General features: G+C 39.2%; 1 protein-coding gene across 1 annotated transcript; it reads right to left on the bottom strand.

Moving 5' to 3' along the window:
- Positions 1-8,801: 8,801 nt before the first annotated feature.
- On the bottom strand, positions 8,802-17,342 carry LOC108879154 (histamine H3 receptor). The gene is made up of 3 exons (XM_018670349.2): positions 14,623-17,342; positions 14,019-14,185; positions 8,802-12,126 (listed from the first exon to the last, which is right to left on the bottom strand). Exons 1-3 carry the CDS (start codon positions 14,897-14,899, stop codon positions 11,269-11,271), a joined length of 1,302 nt encoding a protein of 433 aa, XP_018525865.1. The 5' UTR covers positions 14,900-17,342; the 3' UTR covers positions 8,802-11,268.
- Positions 17,343-17,437: the final 95 nt, after the last annotated feature.

A 17,437-nucleotide genomic window follows, 5' to 3' on the forward strand; every position in this document is an offset into this window, starting at 1 on the left:
TGTATCCGTGCACATCGAGTCACTGAGAAGGTTAGTGGATCTGTTTGCAGGTAATTCACAGTTGACTGTCAAGTCAATATTATTGTTTTCTACAACTATACACCTCCTCAGGCTTCACATTTACCAAATCACATGCGTAAAAAGATCTGTTCTCTCCTACACTGAGTGAGGATGGTTCAGGATTTGTTGTGAAGCAAGGCGGAGAGAGGTTTGTGTTGGTTAAACAAGCTACAGTGTCAGAGATGAAAAATAAAACACATTTATGCACAAAGCTCACTGAATAATCTGATTATGTTCTCAGTCTTTTGTATATTAGCCTAATTTGTTTTTGCTGTATATGTTTTACAGCTCCGGGGGATGGACATCCCCAGTGAAACTGTGTGGTTCGTATCATACTGTTAATGCCCCTAGGCAAAGAACTGGGGATGGAGGATTGAGATACAAATGTTCAAAACTAGAATGTTAAAAATGTGTTTCCCTGTGAGCTGGAGGACAGTGACATTATCACAACAAAATATTCTGAAAACAGAAAAGGTCAAAATGATAATGTAATAATAGTTTCCTTAGCTCAAGGACTGATCTGATACACATTCAAGCCAACATAAATCTTGAGAAATGGGAGATATTAAGTTTTTTGAATCCATAACCTGATGTTATTTGTGCCAGAATGTGGAGGATGAACACCCATCAATACTGAAATATGCTCTTTACTGATAAAATATCTGCACCAACAGCCAAACAGCAACATTTATGCCTCGAATGGCTGGCTCTGGAATCAATACAGCCTCTCGAGGGACTTTGGTTTTCTTCTTCGCGCCAGTCTAAAGTGGTTGTGTTTTGACATTTTCCTCTTTTTAAGACTACATGCCTTGGGAATCCAGGTTGTGGCAGATGTTGTATCAAAATTCCTGTTGGCACAGCTGGTTCTTTCATTTCAATTACAAGATGACTCGGAGCAGAGATTTAGCGTATCTTTACAGGCCACGCTGCGTGTTAAATGTGCTGTGCTGTGCTCACTGCATCACCTCGTGACAAGTAACGAGAAGCTGGAGCTACAGTGGGTTGTGTGTGTGTGTGCAGAAAACAAAGACTTTCAGGGATGCTTGTGTTTAAAATGTCTTGTGTTGACAGGTGTTTTTTTTAGATCAGCAGTGGTTGTACTGTGAAAGCACAGGATGTGATTTTTTGGGGTCGAGGCTGTCATTGCAGGAACACAAAGCAGCTATAAGCCACTGTTTGTTATGTGATACATTATTAAATTCTTCCTTATTAAATTCTTCCTTCTTCCTGCAGATAATGTGAGAAATGCCTGGATTCAGGGAGCACATGTGTGAAAGTACAGGTGGCTGTGTGTCTCATGAAGATGTGATCTCTGCAGGATGACGAAAACACTGCTGCAATGTTGAGCAACATGTGCATAATACACTCAACAGCACAGGTCTGAGGGTATGTCACAGGACACAGGAGAAGGGTTGAAATCCCATATGTGACCATTTAAAAAAAAAAAGTATAACTTTTGTAAGTGTGACAGTGTAAGTTTTTTTTGGAAACGTGTAAATATTGTCAGTTCCTGGCTGGTGGAGTCTGCAGCCTCATTATGCCACAGGTAATGAAGATGTTTTGTATGTTAGTGGCAGAGACACAAACAGCAGTCAACAAGCTCAGAGCCCAGACCTCAGCTTGTAATGACTCTGAACAAGGTTGTTCAGAATCAACAGTACTTGAGGCTTAGAGTCTCAGTACTTGAAGCTTAGAGACAACAAACATGAAGGATGCATCAGTACAGGGGTTAAGGGCGCTTGATTTATAGAATTATTACACTGAGTGGCTATAATTGATATCTTTTTAAAATAGCAATGTATCAGATGAGTCACAATATGAGGTGTCACTCGTGAACCCACAGACAAAAAAAAGGGGTTGTTGTAGTGTTACCTACTGAGAATTGCTGGCTTTACGAGAGCTTTAACGTGAGTTTCAGTTCACTGTTTAGCTGTCTGGCTCTGCAATTTTGATGTATTCATTCAGACTCACTGCTCTCAATGTGTTGTTTTCAGTCTCAGGATGCAGCTTTTTCAGTGATAAAGCTCTAAAATCCACTGTACATGACCTGCTCAGCTCCAAACAGCAGACAGACACAGTGACTAGCTGGTAAACATGGAGCATAAACAGCTCAAGAGCCAGATATTTCCCTCAGGAATTGGTAGAGACCAAAAACACAGCTAAAAGAGAGTGAATATGAATGCTAATGTTGCTCTGTAACTGCTGAATGTGTAAATCAACTGCAACAGAACACAATTTTTTCTTGGCTTCTTAGGGTGGGGGGGCAGAAACAAGCTGTAAACACAACAGTAACAACACTTGACATATGTAGACCGTTAGCATTAATTTAGAGTTCATCCATCTGATGAATCTAAGTCCAATATTCACTCTCTTTCTTCAGCTGCTTGGTGCACAAGCTACTCACTAACTGTGTCTGTTGTTTGGTGCTGGGTGAATAACACTTGCAGAGTGCGGTGAAAGTGAACCAAAACCGCAAACCAAAACAAAAGTATTTCTCTTTCATATAAGTAGTCATGTGATTCATTGTTAATATAAGAATATTGATAATAGCTGATTTAATGATATAAATTGGACAAAAAAGCCTTTTCATTATTTTCATCATGTCATCAGTGAGAATATCCATGTTAATTTCCATTGTTCTAAAAAATAACAATGAAATTTGAGCCTTTTATTTTGTAATGTAATGTAATGGCTCCATTCATGTGGATGCTGTAATCACTCACCTTAATTGCTGATTTACAAACACTTGGAAGGCCATTAAGATAATACATCAAGTTGATATGACCACAACAACAACAACAACAAAACTTTGCTGTGCAAATTAAAATTCTTGTTTTGTGTTCAGATGATCAGGAAATCTGCATATGAAACCTGTCAATCAGAGGACTGCAGTGGTCCTGATGACTGTGATCACGTCATGTTTCACAGTTAGAGCAGGCGTCCTCCACCTCAGTGTCTGACTTCTCAGGACAGATGCCAGGTAGGGGGGAAGTACAGTAGGTGCGTCATCATCCTAAATGGCATCTGTGTATTCATGCCGGGCAAATGACTCTTCTGCATACTCATCTGGATGAGCTGTTTGTTTTTTTCCCCTCTGTCTGCTGGATTAGCATACAAAACGAGGTCAAAAGTAATCAGGCTACAAATGGAAAACGATCTAATTACAGTGTCAGTGAGTGACAAGTGATAGATGAGTGACACGTGGGGCACAAAACATCAGGCTGCTTTTTAAGTTTACCTTATCCTCAGTTCACCTCTGTGTAGAAACATTGGTAAAGGCAGGAAGAATGGCTTTTAAATGCGGATGTAGTCATGACACAAGACTTTTGTCATAACAATTTAATTAGTCCCCTAAGTTTGTGATTGATAATTTAAAACTCTGTGTGGCCCCCATACCATTATTTTAAAAGAGATTATCTTGACTGAAAGTAATCATATGCATAATTTTTTGTGGGCAACAGCTGCTGCTGTGGTTTGATTATTACACAGGGGATGCTGTTTATACAAGATAACCACTTGTATAAATGTCCTACTTTCTTATGCTAAAGCTTCACAACACAACTAATTCATGATATTACAAATTCATCAAAACACCGGCTGTGAAACTGAAATGTTTGCCAAAGTTTCAGAGTGATCTAGCTTTACCTTTCAGGTGACCTTTGATATTAATTAGTTATGATTGTTATAGTAACATTCAGACAAATTACAGAGTGATTAAAAATTGAGGACAAAGGTTAGCAGAAACAGAATTATGGACAACACACAAAATAATGATATACCTGAAAACGGTTGATGATAAAATAATTTCTTTCTTAACATAGTTGTCGTTCATGTCCTGAACCTGAAGAGAAATCGGTGAAAATCAGTGTTGCTTGTGGAAACTGAATAGTACTGGTAGTATTTTCAGACACTATCCAGCATAAGCAGTGACAGTGTAGAGAGCAGCTGATGACTGGCTCAGACTGTAACTGAGTGGAGCAGAAGGCAAACTATTTGAAACACTTGATCTATGCAATTATAAAAATAACAGGCTATCAGATCAAGATGTCAGTTCTCCATGTTTTTTGTCGAATAAAAGAAACAAATCAATAGCATCGAGAAACGTGTTTGAACAACACTGAGAGAGTTATCTTTGGTTCTGAATAAGCAAACTGGAGGGAAATGTAATATTAATGCCCGAGATAGAAGCAATATTATAGTGTCAGGCTTTGTTTGTCAAATCCACTGCTTGGCAACCTGATCATACTCATTATTTTATTATTCATGTATCTCTGGTCTTGGTCGCTTCAGTCTAAATTTGGGAACAGGATCCCACAGAGAAACACAGAGCAGAGAGCATTAGGGGCATTACAGTAGAGGATCGGCTTGCATGAGCTCTCAAATCAAAATTACCCATTGAACCTTATCCCCTGTAAATTGTCTCCTGACTGGAAAAATGACTTTCAATGAAGTGCAAAATCCCAGGTGTTGCTAACTCCGATGGAGAATACAGGGGTGGAAAAACTCATTTTTTAGGGACCTAGTAATGATGTCACTGGAGATGGTATTGTCTTGGTGAACTGAAGTAAAGCTTAATAATGTGAAATTTAGTTGTATTGCCCTCTAACCCTTTAGCCAACCCTTTTGATAGGCGATGTAATACCTGAAGTAGTTTGAATTGCTTGTCTGAAGAGAAACTTTCTGTTGTGTTTCCTGAGCAATAAGGCACTCAGCCACCAAACCACTGCTGGTGTGAGTGAATTAAACTGTATCATTTGGGTGCTGCTGTAATGGAGTATGACATTTTGTGGATGAAAAAGAATTTTAATAAGCACTCTGGGTATTAGCAGTTATTTCTGATCTGCCTGTTTCCAATGTATATTTCAGTGCCTCATGCTTCATCCAGAACAGTAGTTGTTACAAAAACACACAAGAAATACCAATTTATTAAAAAGATTTTGTGCCAAGAACATCTAGTACTCCTCTGCCCTGTCAAAAGGTTAAAGCCAATAATTCTTAAAGGCAAAATCTGATTTTTCTAGTCAGATAAATTGCTCTTGAACCTGCCGTAGACAGTACTTCTCCACAGCAACACAATGTATTATCAACAGGAAAGGTCGCTTTCCTGTAAATATTTGACAAATATCATAAGTAGTTTAAAGGGCAACAATCAATCTCCATGAGCTGCAAAAGCTGAAGATCAGAAAACGTCTAAGCTTTGACTCATGGATCCTAATACTGGCAGTACGGCTCTAGAAATGATAGTGCCAGCCTGTGGTGAAATTTGATTTTTGGACATCAGTGCTCCCCTGAGGCTGAATCCTACTGACTTTGGTGATCAGCTGACTTTTCATCTGGCGCCACCATGAGGTTCACATTTGTTCATTTGGCAAACAACCTTGTCAGGATTAGTCATAATAACTTTTGTGATCCCTCAACTTTTCCTCTTCCATGTAAAAAATGTAAAGTGATACCAATATTACAGTAGTAGTAATGATAGTAGGGATAATTAAACTATTAACTGCTAATGTTTCTATCCACCTGGCAATTTTAACTGCAACGTTCACTCTCCCTGTTGCTCTGCCTTTTCTCTCTACCTAGGCCTGAGGAAAATATCTTTTTATTTCTTGTTGCACATGAAGCCTGTCACTTACACACTTACTGAAGCTTCTGCTCTGCTGAAGAGACTAAAAATAGATAGAAACATCAGATCTGTGTGAAACCGGGAAGAAGCTGTAGCATTCCTCACTTAATACAAGAAGCAAGCATGAATGCGATATTTCCATCACGTTTTCTTCCCTTTTCATCTATTTGTTTTCTCCACTTGTTTGAGGTTTGACTTGCACAACCTTGCTGCACCCTCTTCTTCAGCAATGGTGCATGGCACTCAGCTGCAGACTCAGAGCCAGCAACAGTTTGACAAACAATGACCAACAACTAATGGAATAACACAGTGATTCACATTTTCTTTTGCCAATTTTTTCCTGAAATTCATTCTTAATTTGTGCTACGTGTGAATGGAAACCTGGCTTATGTGTGTCTGCTGTTTGCTGCTGAGCAGGTAGCAGGTAGAGTTTTTCTCTGAAAACAGTCACCTGCTGCTGACAGAATCAATGAGAGCAGGGACATGCCAAAATTCACCTTAAAGCCAAAGGGAGCTGTAGATTCAGAAGATAATTCTCTTCAGGTATCTCTACAAGCAACCCTATTCACATTGTTTTCAAAATGCCATACACTGTTATTGTAAAATAATTATAACTGCTTTAACATCAGCGTGTGAGTATTGTTATTGTGAGTATGTCAGCATGCTGATATTAGCATTTAGCTCAAAACACTGCTGTTCCTAATTACATTCTCACAGAGACTCTAAATCTTGTCTTAATGTGATGAAAAAAAAAGAAAACTTGCATAAATCATTATTTGTCGACAGTGGTCATGAAATGACAACTGAGGTTCGTGATTTATAACAAGTGTTTCCTAGAAACTGTCCACCAGTGTCCAATAGGAAAGACAAGCGGGATGTTTCCTGTCTGTGTCCCTTCACTGGCTGTCACTCAGCCTGACACAACTTCACTAATAACAGCAGACAAGCACAAACCCTGTGGTGGGGAAACTCTGCTCTGACATCAGAGAACAGACTGTGCTAGTTTACTCAAAGTCAGAAAAGACAAGTCGAGTATTAAATTTTCCCAAGTCCTCAACCTTAATTTTACTTTAATAAGTTCAAGAAGTTGTCAGCTCAAACTGGGAAAGTGTTTTTCGGCTATTAACGAGTTAAACAGAAACATGCTATTTACTCCACTGATATAAAAAAAATGGAAAAAGACATGTTTGATTCACCTCTTGTGGTAAGGGAATTTCATGGTGTTTTTCTCTGCAGGTAATTAGCATGTTTAGGGCACATCGGTTAATTAAGAACTCTGGCAGAACAGCCTGTGATGCTTTTTACACTTACTTCAAGGTAGGTGAGCTGCAGGGTGCTGTGTCCTACATCCGTAGTTTTGTTTTTCATCAAGTTCCTTAGGATGAAGAAGCCACATCACCATATAATCCCATTAAAGAGCTGCCAATGGCAATGATTATATATATATATATATATATATATAATCATTTTCTTAAGACAAACCTTTTTAGGTCTCAGTACTGTACTACACTTACTCTCAGTTATAATACAATGGCAGTTCTTTCCAAAACAGCTTTTCAATTGTAACTGTGAATAGTGACAGTAACCCAAATTGCAGAAAGCGAGCAGTGGGAGACGCTGCTTTCAAAAGCATTCCCAGTGAAATATTATCAAAGCTTCTATTTCTTTCATTTCCTCCAAATGACTGATATTTGCATGTTGCTTATCGCATTCGAAACACATGCCGCTGTCTGGTGAGCAGCAACTACATTTGTGCTCCTGGTATTTCTCTCTCTCAACATCATCTGTTCAACAAAAAAAGAAAAAAAAGCCAGAGGTCTGTATATTCACTCTCCAGTCCTCAAGGATGTCATCTGTGTCTTGTGTTCACCAGATATTTGGTTCAATAACAATTATATTACTGTCACCATATTTGTATCCCAGAGCAATCCGAATGTGAACCAGAAGGATGTGAACCGCTTCCAATTTTCTTTGTGAAGGGCTGTGAATATTGGTTCTTAGCTCTCCCACAGCGCACAGAAACAGTGTCAATACTCGCACTGAGCAATTTGTTTTCTATTTGCAAGTCCACCTGCGTCTCTGCACAGGTCACCTAAGCTACAGAGTATTCATCTCATCCTTGGCTGACCTTTTAAGAAATGCCTGTAAATTGACTTTGTCACCATTTTTTGGGGGGGTGGGTTGTTGGAAAAAAGCCACTTGTACTCCTCGATTCAGAGGTCCATTTCCAGTCAAAGGAATGCATTTTGAGAAGCACTTATGACGTTCATGTCTCATGTGTTTTACTTTTTTTTTTTTTTTAAATCAGTTTAGGTAGGGCATTTTCACTTTTATTAAATGGGGTCAGTGGGAGAACAACACCATCACATAAAATCACATAAAATGTATTTATCCTCAAGAGCTCAGAAAGAGAGAGTGGGCATCTTAAAAAAAGAAAAAAAACATTTTTTTTCACTGGTTTGTGTTTGAATAGAAGGAACTTTGTTAAAACAAAAGCCACTTAATGTGGTGTGTTGTATCCACAGTCAGAAGTAGAGATGGAAAATCTGATGATGGGAATGTTTCCAAAGTTTAACAGAGATGTTGCTCACAGAAGCCGCTAAATGCTTTGAAAGGTACTGATCTTCTGCATCTGTCCCTGTGTTAAAAATGGCACACTGCTGAACTTATGAACTTGCCATCTAAACAATTTACGCACACTGCATGCTTTCTGTTTCTCTATTTATTACTATTCTTGACTTTCAAGACATGAAGTTGAATTTGTTGGCTGGAGGGAAGCAAAACAAAAGCCGTCATCATCCATTTAGTACAAGGTCTTCTCTCAGCACCATGAATTGGTTGCTACAGTATGTGTGTCCCAGGGTTCAACAGTCTCCAAGGGTCTGTTTCTTCTCTAAAGTAAAATATCCCACATTATTCCCACAGCACAGAGCGATAGTGTTGTTTCCTGGCGGTCTTAAATCCCTAAGGACGCTCTTCCGGACATATTTTGATTCTGTTCATCTTTGCTGGAAATATAAATAAACAAAGGTCAAAGCCCTACAGTCCTGTCACGCCTTCCAGTTATCATGTACTTGTTATGAGATGATAAAAGTTTGACAGTATTCTTCGAAACAAGAGCTCTTTATTTTCATTTTATTTTCAAGTCTTTTGTAAAGATGTTTTTTTGAAGAACTTTTTAAAAGCAATATCAGTATTCCTTTATATTTATATTTTCCCAGGTATGTATCATACTCAGGCAACAGCTGACTATGACACATACAGCACATGATTCTTCTCCACCCACTCACCTCACTTGAATCACCTGATGTCAGTCTTATCTTATCTTATCACAGAAAACAGAAACCTCTCACAAAGCACTTATAGCAGTAGTTCGACATTTCACATTTCACATGCAGTTTTGCTGAGAGTTAGATGAAAAGACTGATACCACTCATATATTTGTCCGGTCAATATGAATCTACAGCTAGAGATAGTTAGCTTAGCATTATGACTGGAAATGAGGAAAGTGCTAACAAAATCCACTTACCAGAAAATCTCAATAACTAATAATTTATACAAAAACTGTTAACAAATGATTAGTTACAGTTTTACAGGGATTTATGACTATTTCTTGGCTGGTTGCAGTGACTTCCTGGAACAAAGGAACTGTAATGTGTTAAAGGTCCAATATTTTACACTTTTCTGATGTTTTATTTTATTTATTTTTAATATCTGTAAAAAGATATATTTGTGGTTTGAAGTAGCAAACACCATCTCAGTATAGTTTTACATCTCCTATTTCACATTTCTCTCTGGAAGACAATAATATATTGGCTTCCAAACATCCAGCTGAATGGCTGTTTGTGTTGTGTGTTGTGCTGTCAATAAATTTAACAACCAAAAAAGGTTTGATCGTTTTATCATCACAATTAGGGGAAGGGAAGTCCTGATGGCTTGTTTACAGGCACAGTTTCTGAATACGGCCTGTGTTTATATATATGTTTATAAGGAAATAATGACATGGAAACCTCACAATCTACAATATGGTACCTTTAACTAGTGAACTTTAACATGTGTTCAGACAAAAAGTGAAGCAAATTTTCACCTTGCGTTGTTTCTAAGTTGGGTAGTCCATGTTTGTTTGGACTGTTAGCTAGCTAATGGACATTTAAAAGCCTCTGGATTAGCATAGAATTTTTTTCTAAAAGGGGCTGATTTCAACTGTTTATGCTGATGCTAAGGTAAGCTAACCATCTCCTGGTTGTAGCTTCATATTTAGTGTACAGACACGCAAGTGTTATCAGTCCTCATATAACCCTCTGCAAGAAATTTAACAAGTATATTTCCAAAAATGTCAAACTATTCCTTTTACACTGCCTGTGTTCCAAATTTGACCAATAATATGTACAGTTACAAAGCCTCTAGGCAGTCTTCTTTTTATTCTTTCATTGGCTACTTACACCAACACACATTCATAGCCAAGATACAAAGTAGTCAAGTAATAGTTTGGTTGGTATAAACCAGTCAAGTCTTTAAACAAATACTGCACTCAAAGAACACTACCATCTAGCTTGGCATAGATATTACTGTACGAAAGTTTTAATGCTGCTCTCATCTTATAGTGCTGTACATTTTGAACATCAACAAAAATTGCCTTTTTAAAATTAAGTGCAGATTCAGTGTTGGCAAATGACAGCTGACTCACCCTCCCCCTCCCATAGTTTTCAGATAAAATGATATAAAACATCACTGTGATAAAAGTACACTCAGTGGTCAGTAAACAAATACTGGTTATTCTCTTCTTTACAGGTACAGGTACATTTGCCATTGTGTCAAGTTCTATTGCTGCATGATGAAAAGCTTGAGGGCCTTTTTATTTTCAGATTAACAGCTCTGAATCCAAAGTGAAAGGATTTCATGTGCAGAGAGGATATGAAACTTTATAAAACCATGAAAGACCATGAAACCCTTCCTTCACAACAATTTGATCTAGACAGGAGTTGAAAGGTTTTCTAGTCACAGCCACCCTGTGAAAAACTTGATGCGTGCTACTGCCATTGTTTCCCTCCACTGTGCCTTCATTCAGACGGACCATAATTTAACAACTTGGTGAGCTGTGGTTCTCGTATAACATCTTAGACAAAATTAGGATAATCACCTTCTATTTGGCCGTGTAAGTGATCATTTCACAGCCTTCAGCACATAAAGAACTCAGTGTTGAGAAAGCATAAACCGCATCACTCCTTCCTGTCCTACTTACAGAGTCTGTGATCGGTAGCATGTACACCATTTGAAAAATCTGACATCTGCTCTTAGGGGCACTTTAATCAAGAGCGATTATATCCACTTTTAAAGAGTCCACAGCGCTACCCCATCATTAAGATTATTACAACTGCAGTTTCAGTTTCTCACACACATTTCCTGACTGTTATGTTGTTGTATTGCTGTCAGATATGCTGTGACAATCCTCACTTTAATGCAAACATTTGTTTTGTTTTTGAAAACTGGATATTTTTTGATGGAAGAACAGTAATGGATTTTTACAGTGTATGACCAACAACAGTTACTACATTCATAAACCATGGAAGTGCAATTGAGTCCATCTAACAAGACTGAGCCTCAATCTGAGGCTGCACTGATTGTCTTTTAGGACACAGTATCTTTGAGAAAGCCCTTCGAAAGCTACTGTGGCACAGAGGGTACAAGAACGGGTTGATGGCAGAGTTCAGCCACAGAAGCCAGAATGTTATCTCGTACCAGTGATTTGCTACACATTCACCACTACAAGCAGCACGGATAATCATAAGTAGGGTGTAGGGAGCCCAGCAAATCCCAAAAATGCAGACAATGATGGCCAAAGATTTGGCAATCTTTTTGTCTCTGGAAAGGCGAGATCCCTGTGTCCTACGGCCAGGCACCACGCAGGAGGCCGTGTGCTGAAAGAGCCTGGAGTTTTTTCTGGCAGGGGAGAACCTCTCCCTCTGCATGAATATCTGACTAGTGTTTGGGTCCCCGCTGGAAGAAGGGGACAGGACGTCATCGTCCTCGATGACTGCTGAGATAGCAGTGGGTTCGCTGGACGACACCTTCCGAGTCTTGACAAAAAACACAGACCAGGCTCCTCCATCTCTGTGCTTCTTACTGTTCCTCTGAGTCTTGACGTCGTCCTCGGCACAGGCGCCCCCGTTCTTGTTCCTGCGATGGATGTTCAGGTAAATGCTGAGGTTGAAGAAGGCCACCGACACAAATGGGGTGAAGAACTCAAAGGTAGAAGCGCTGAGCAGAAAGTACCAGGTAAAATAAAACTCAGCGTAGCACTCGTGGGCCGGGACGATGCTCTGGCCAACGATTGCCTCCCAGAAGATGATGGCAGGGCCATAGAGGAGGAAGGCCAACACCCACACTGCCACCATCTTGAACACAGCCCGGCGGGTCATGTTTCTTTGTGCTCTGTATTTAACCTGTGCCAAAAAAAAGGCACAAATGTGACTCACAGTGACACACCATGAACATAAACTCTGCTACACTGCTACACAGTAACACTGTTACATTTCAAACAACCACAGCTGCTTACGTACGGTACTAACTGGCTGACAAATGCACTTGCTGCTGCTCTTCAAATGAAGCCCTGTTTGTATTGTGCTGCCTCAGAGCAGCAGAGAGATGCTGTAAATAAAACCCACTCATGAGGCTCTTACATATATTCGGGCTGAGAGCCACATTCACTGATGCAACACAAGAGTGTGAAAGAGACATCTGGTTTTTCCCGATCCACTCCTCCCTCATCATCACCCGTTGCTCATTCTCCTCTCGCTTGCTCCTTTTTCACTTCACCTTTTCTCAGTCTAACCTCTACCGTTTAGCAGGGCTCCTCTATTTACTGTGGTTAAGACCAACTTTTTCTTTTTTTTAAATCCACTTTTTTGAGTCAAGAAATAATGAAACAGAACCTCTTCATGATGCTAATAACTGATTCTGGCCCCAGTCTCGAGTGTTCATCACAAAGGCACCGCAATCCCAATTTCCATTTTAAATTACAGAAAGCCTGGTCACTAATGTTCAAAATAAATACAGAAATAAATAGGATTTCATACTGAGCTATTGAGATTAAACCATTAATCAACAGAAGACAAAAGAAGCCGCAAGCAAAGACATGCAATTACCAAACACTGCCTGGTAAGCAACTAAATAAAAATCTTCTTCTGCGAGTTCTTCTTCTTTGACACGTCTGTGTCAAAATTAGTAAATTAAAAATAACACAGGCTGTGCGACTATAAAAACCATCCACATGAAAATGTTCCAGTTTTATGCCAGCCAAGTGCAAATCAACACATTGTCTTGGAGATTTTAAGATTTAACCTTGGAAAGTAATGTTATAATTGATAACTGATAATTAAAAATTAGAAATTTAAAAATTGGTCTTTCACTTGCATAAAGTTGGAGGGGCTCACCAGAGACAGATTACCAAGAGAATGGTGGAAATCAGAGCAGAGGAAGCTGAGATGTCCAAAATTTTAATCTCTAGAATGAGTCAAGCTTCAAAAACCCCACATCCTACAATTCCCACAATGCAATTCACTCCACTTCACACTTGATTCTTCAAAACCTTACACCTCGTAAAAGATGCAAAAGAGTGAAAGCCTTACTTAAATGACCCTGACAACATCACTATGACATCATCAGGGTTATTTCTTCAGAAGGCTGTGTCCGAAATCCACTTTCCTCTTCATTCATTCCCTACTCTGTATATATTAGATAGTAGTTTTCTCAGTAGAAGGGCAATAAATTGTGATTTCTTACACTTACTAGTCATTTTGTGTCATCACTGTCAGCTGTTCAGTTGTGCCTTGGTAACTTTATTAATTTTGGGCAAATGGTTTTCAGAAACCTATGTTCTATTGTGAAATTTTCTGAGGGCACTGTTTAGTGGATATACACCCAGAATTTGGAGACCTAAATAAAATGGCAGACAGTGAATGTAGTACACTATCTAGTAAACAGGAAGTGATTTTGGACACAGCCTGAAACTTTACATGTCCCTTTAACTAAATTATATTCATCAGTACAGACTGTTCAGCTGACTGCTAATGTCTGAACTGACCACATTTACTGACCAGATTCACCAGACAGTTCAAGTTCTCTCTTCAAATTGACGGAACAAAATTATAGATCAAAGCCAGACACTCTTGTAAAGAAATAAATCTGTGAATGTAAATGACTTCCCTCAGCGGAGCAAAACTGCCCTTGAGAGAGACACATTTTAGAATTGATTGTGGTAGTACGTCAATTACCCATGCAGTGGCTGTGTGTGTGTGTTTGTGTGGTAATGAGCACATCCACAGCCTGTACTTACAGCCCTTGTGACTGACAGGAAGCGGTCATAACTAATGAGGACAATGTTGAAGACTGAGGCAGTGCAGAGCAGGTAGTCCATGACCAGCCACACCTTGCAGAGACCCTTACCCAGCATCCACCGGCCTGTCAGGTTGTACGGGATGTACACCGGGATGCAGAAGGCACCTGGAACAGACACACACACACACACACACACACGCACACACACTGTATGTGTAAGTGAATATATTCAAGAAACAAGGGCAGCCTGCATTTGTTGTTTTATTAAAGCAAAGGTTATAATGCATCTAATGCTGCAGATAAGAGCAGCACAGTAAGAGAGGTGTGAGTGCCTAAAATAGAGGGATTCCACAATTACAGACAATACTCCATTGTAATGTAACACATGAATGAAGCAAAAAGGACGGCAAGATCACCATGAGCTCAACACTGAACAATAGTGACTCACTATAATTACATTGTAGGAAAATTACAATGTGTTTGGGGTGTGCACAGTAAGCATTTTAATGGTTTTTCATTCATAGGCAGGAATACAAGCTGAATTTGAGCGAAGTGACAGAGGAGACACAAAGAGAAGAGGGGAAAAAAATGCACCAACTCACCCACGAGAAAATCAGATATAGCAAGGTTCAGAAAGAAGTAGTTGCTTTGATTCCTCAGGGTTTTATCCACAATAAAAGCCATGATGACCAGCGCGTTCCCAGCCACCACAACGACAACCAGAGTCACCATGAGGACCGTTAAGATCACCACCAGGTAGCCCGGGAGGACAGTCCCAGCCTCAGACACTGCGGGAGTCAAGTTGCCGCTGGAGTTGGACTCCAGAATTTGAGCGCCCATAGTTAATGTACAGCCAAAACCATTGTAGAGCTTTTTCATTTCACGCACAGAAACAAGGGACAAGTCCAACCGCGCGCCCAAACCCTCCGCTCCACTTTACCAAGGAGTCAAACATGACTGAGGACCTGTGATTTAATGAATACACTTTTTCCAAAGCTCCCATTTTTCTCCAAGAATAAGTCTGTGATCTAGACAGACACAAGCTGAAGTTTAAGCTTAATTTTTTAATAGGTGATAATAAATGTGTTGCCTTTGTGTGCCCTCTCTCTTCTCCCTGGTCAGCCGGTTTATTATCAGCGCTGAGTGCTGGATGTGTGGGTACAACGGAGCTCACGGTTGCTTTTGTCACAGATGTCAATACTGCTGGAGTAGAAAATAAGTACTATATCCGGCCATATTTTCAAAATAAACATAATGCTAAAATATCTCTGATGAGTGAAGGCTGTCAAAATGTTTATATGTGCATTCATGAAGCAATGCAATATGTAAAAATACAGTGACTGTTTGAGCAACATTGTACCAAACAGTACATACGATATTCCAAAGCCAGGGTATTTCAACACGGTTAAAATACGTACATGCTTGTCCCCGTCCCTCTTAACAATGTCAGCGGTTCACCAACCCAAACAACACGTCAAATAATTTTCAAATCATTGCAAAATGTTCTGCATGTGTGTTTTCGAAGTCAGAGGTGTGACAAATGCTTTTATTTTGGAGGTAAGACAAATTCCGGTCATCATCGGATGATTTCTCTTCACCTGACGTTTTGTTTCTTTGTCCGCCCCAGCGACTGATCAAAGGCTGAAGTCTGCAATCAAAAGCTAGAGTAGTTCAGACGACTGGAGCAGACTGAGATGAAATGACCTGAGCTGCAGGCAGCAGGAAGTCTGCAGGGAGCTGGTCATCATCAGCACACAGACATTTACACCCAGCAACAAGTTCAGCGATTTTATCAACTGATTCGGAAATCATGGTCCTGACAGATTCACTGATTAAATGAGGAATTACCTTCTTATTCCTTGTAGTTTTTTAAAAAAATATTTATTATTATATTAGTCCACATCATTTAAAACCACAGTTACCACATCTAATGATTGAGAAAGACATTTGAATAATATTGGTTGTTGGTTGTTGCAATATGAAAAATCCATTTAATTTCAGAAAAAGCTGTAGCTTACTCTAAAGATCACAGTCTGTCAGTCTCCTGATCCTGGTGATTACATCTACTTAGTGATTTAATTGAAAACTTGGATTCTTATGTATGGAGTCCTAAAGAGGGCAATACTAAATATATTTGAATTTAAAAAGCATTGGAATAAATTTGTAAAAATAAGAACTGATATTGGGGGGAAAAAAACGAACAAACAAATAAACAAACAAACAAATGTGAAATGTCATTTCAACATTCTTATTTTCATAATAAAATTGTTTGGTTTGAGGGTTTTTTAAATTTCACTATAGATTTGTAATTTTAAAAATATATATTTTTTCAAGTTTTTATTTGATGCTTAATTTCTTTTTCACTTTTATTTCATGCCACATTTTATTTTATAATTTCACTTTTTATGACAATGAAGTCATATGCTATTTACATGCTAACTGCCAGCTAGCTATATCCTGTTAGAGTAACCTCAGACTCACAGACTGTCTTGTTTGACTCTGTTTGACTAGCTGCTGCCATTAGCACTTGCTTTTCAGTTTGACACTGCTAATAATCTTAGCTTAATTCAAAGTCTGACTGGAGCCAGGCTACATCGTGTTGTCACAGTCAACAGAGGGAACAACTTTATGAATGAAATATGAAATCTCCTGAGTGGCCCAACTATTCCCCTCAGCCTTGAGTATGAAATTAGCTCCATGAGTTCTTCACAAGCCTCTAAAAAATATGAAGAGCTGAGATGATGGGTTCAGTGTGATGACAGCTTGTCAGGGAGTAACAACTCTCTGCTTAGTGAATTAGCTGTAATTATTCTCAGTGGCTGAAATGAGCAGACAGCTCTGTACACAGGAGGAAATTTTGTGTTACAGCATTGTCATTTGAATGAAGTGTCCTTCTCAGATCACGCTCTCAGCATTATTCCCTCAAGATACTTAATGCGGATAAAAGTCAACTGTTTTTTTACATCACAATTGGGGGTTGTGGCGGTGAAAACCAAACTGCCAAATGCACAGATGAGCCCTTGATATTTTTAGAAAACAGTCCATCTGCTGCTTCAAGCCAACCCTAGACTGGTTAATATGCAGATCATGTCTTTCCAGGGATTGAGTGACACCGAAACGGAGAGGTGAGGCAAAACCCTGCAGGAGCCAATGTGAGGTAAATGCTCTGAGGGAACTGTGAAAAGTTGAATATTTAGCAGGCTTCAAGTGGATGTTAAAAGCACTAAGGAAAAGACACGTGAATTATGTGAGTGTGTGAGAGCAATGTGTCGGGAAAATTCTGAGAACTTAATTTGTTGAGCTGCGATGTCTGATCATATTCATGGAAACACTGAATGAATTGTGTTTGAAGCTGAAGATGAATGAATTCACCACTTAGGCAATAAATGCATCAGGACAGAATAATGCAAACTGACC

This window comes from Lates calcarifer, linkage group LG17 (assembly GCF_001640805.2).
Source record: "Lates calcarifer isolate ASB-BC8 linkage group LG17, TLL_Latcal_v3, whole genome shotgun sequence".
NCBI lineage: Eukaryota > Metazoa > Chordata > Actinopteri > Centropomidae > Lates > Lates calcarifer.

Bases quoted from the DNA above. Each gene is read 5' to 3' on its own strand.
- LOC108879154 (XM_018670349.2), bottom strand. From the start codon at position 14,899: ATGAAAAAGCTCTACAATGGTTTTGGCTGTACATTAACTATGGGCGCT. The intron at 14,186-14,622 runs GTGAGTTGGTGC...TGTCTGTTCCAG, and splicing joins TATATCTGATTTTCTCGTGG to GTGCCTTCTGCATCCCGGTG. The intron at 12,127-14,018 runs GTAAGTACAGGC...TTTTTGGCACAG, and splicing joins TCCTGTCAGTCACAAGGGCT to GTTAAATACAGAGCACAAAG.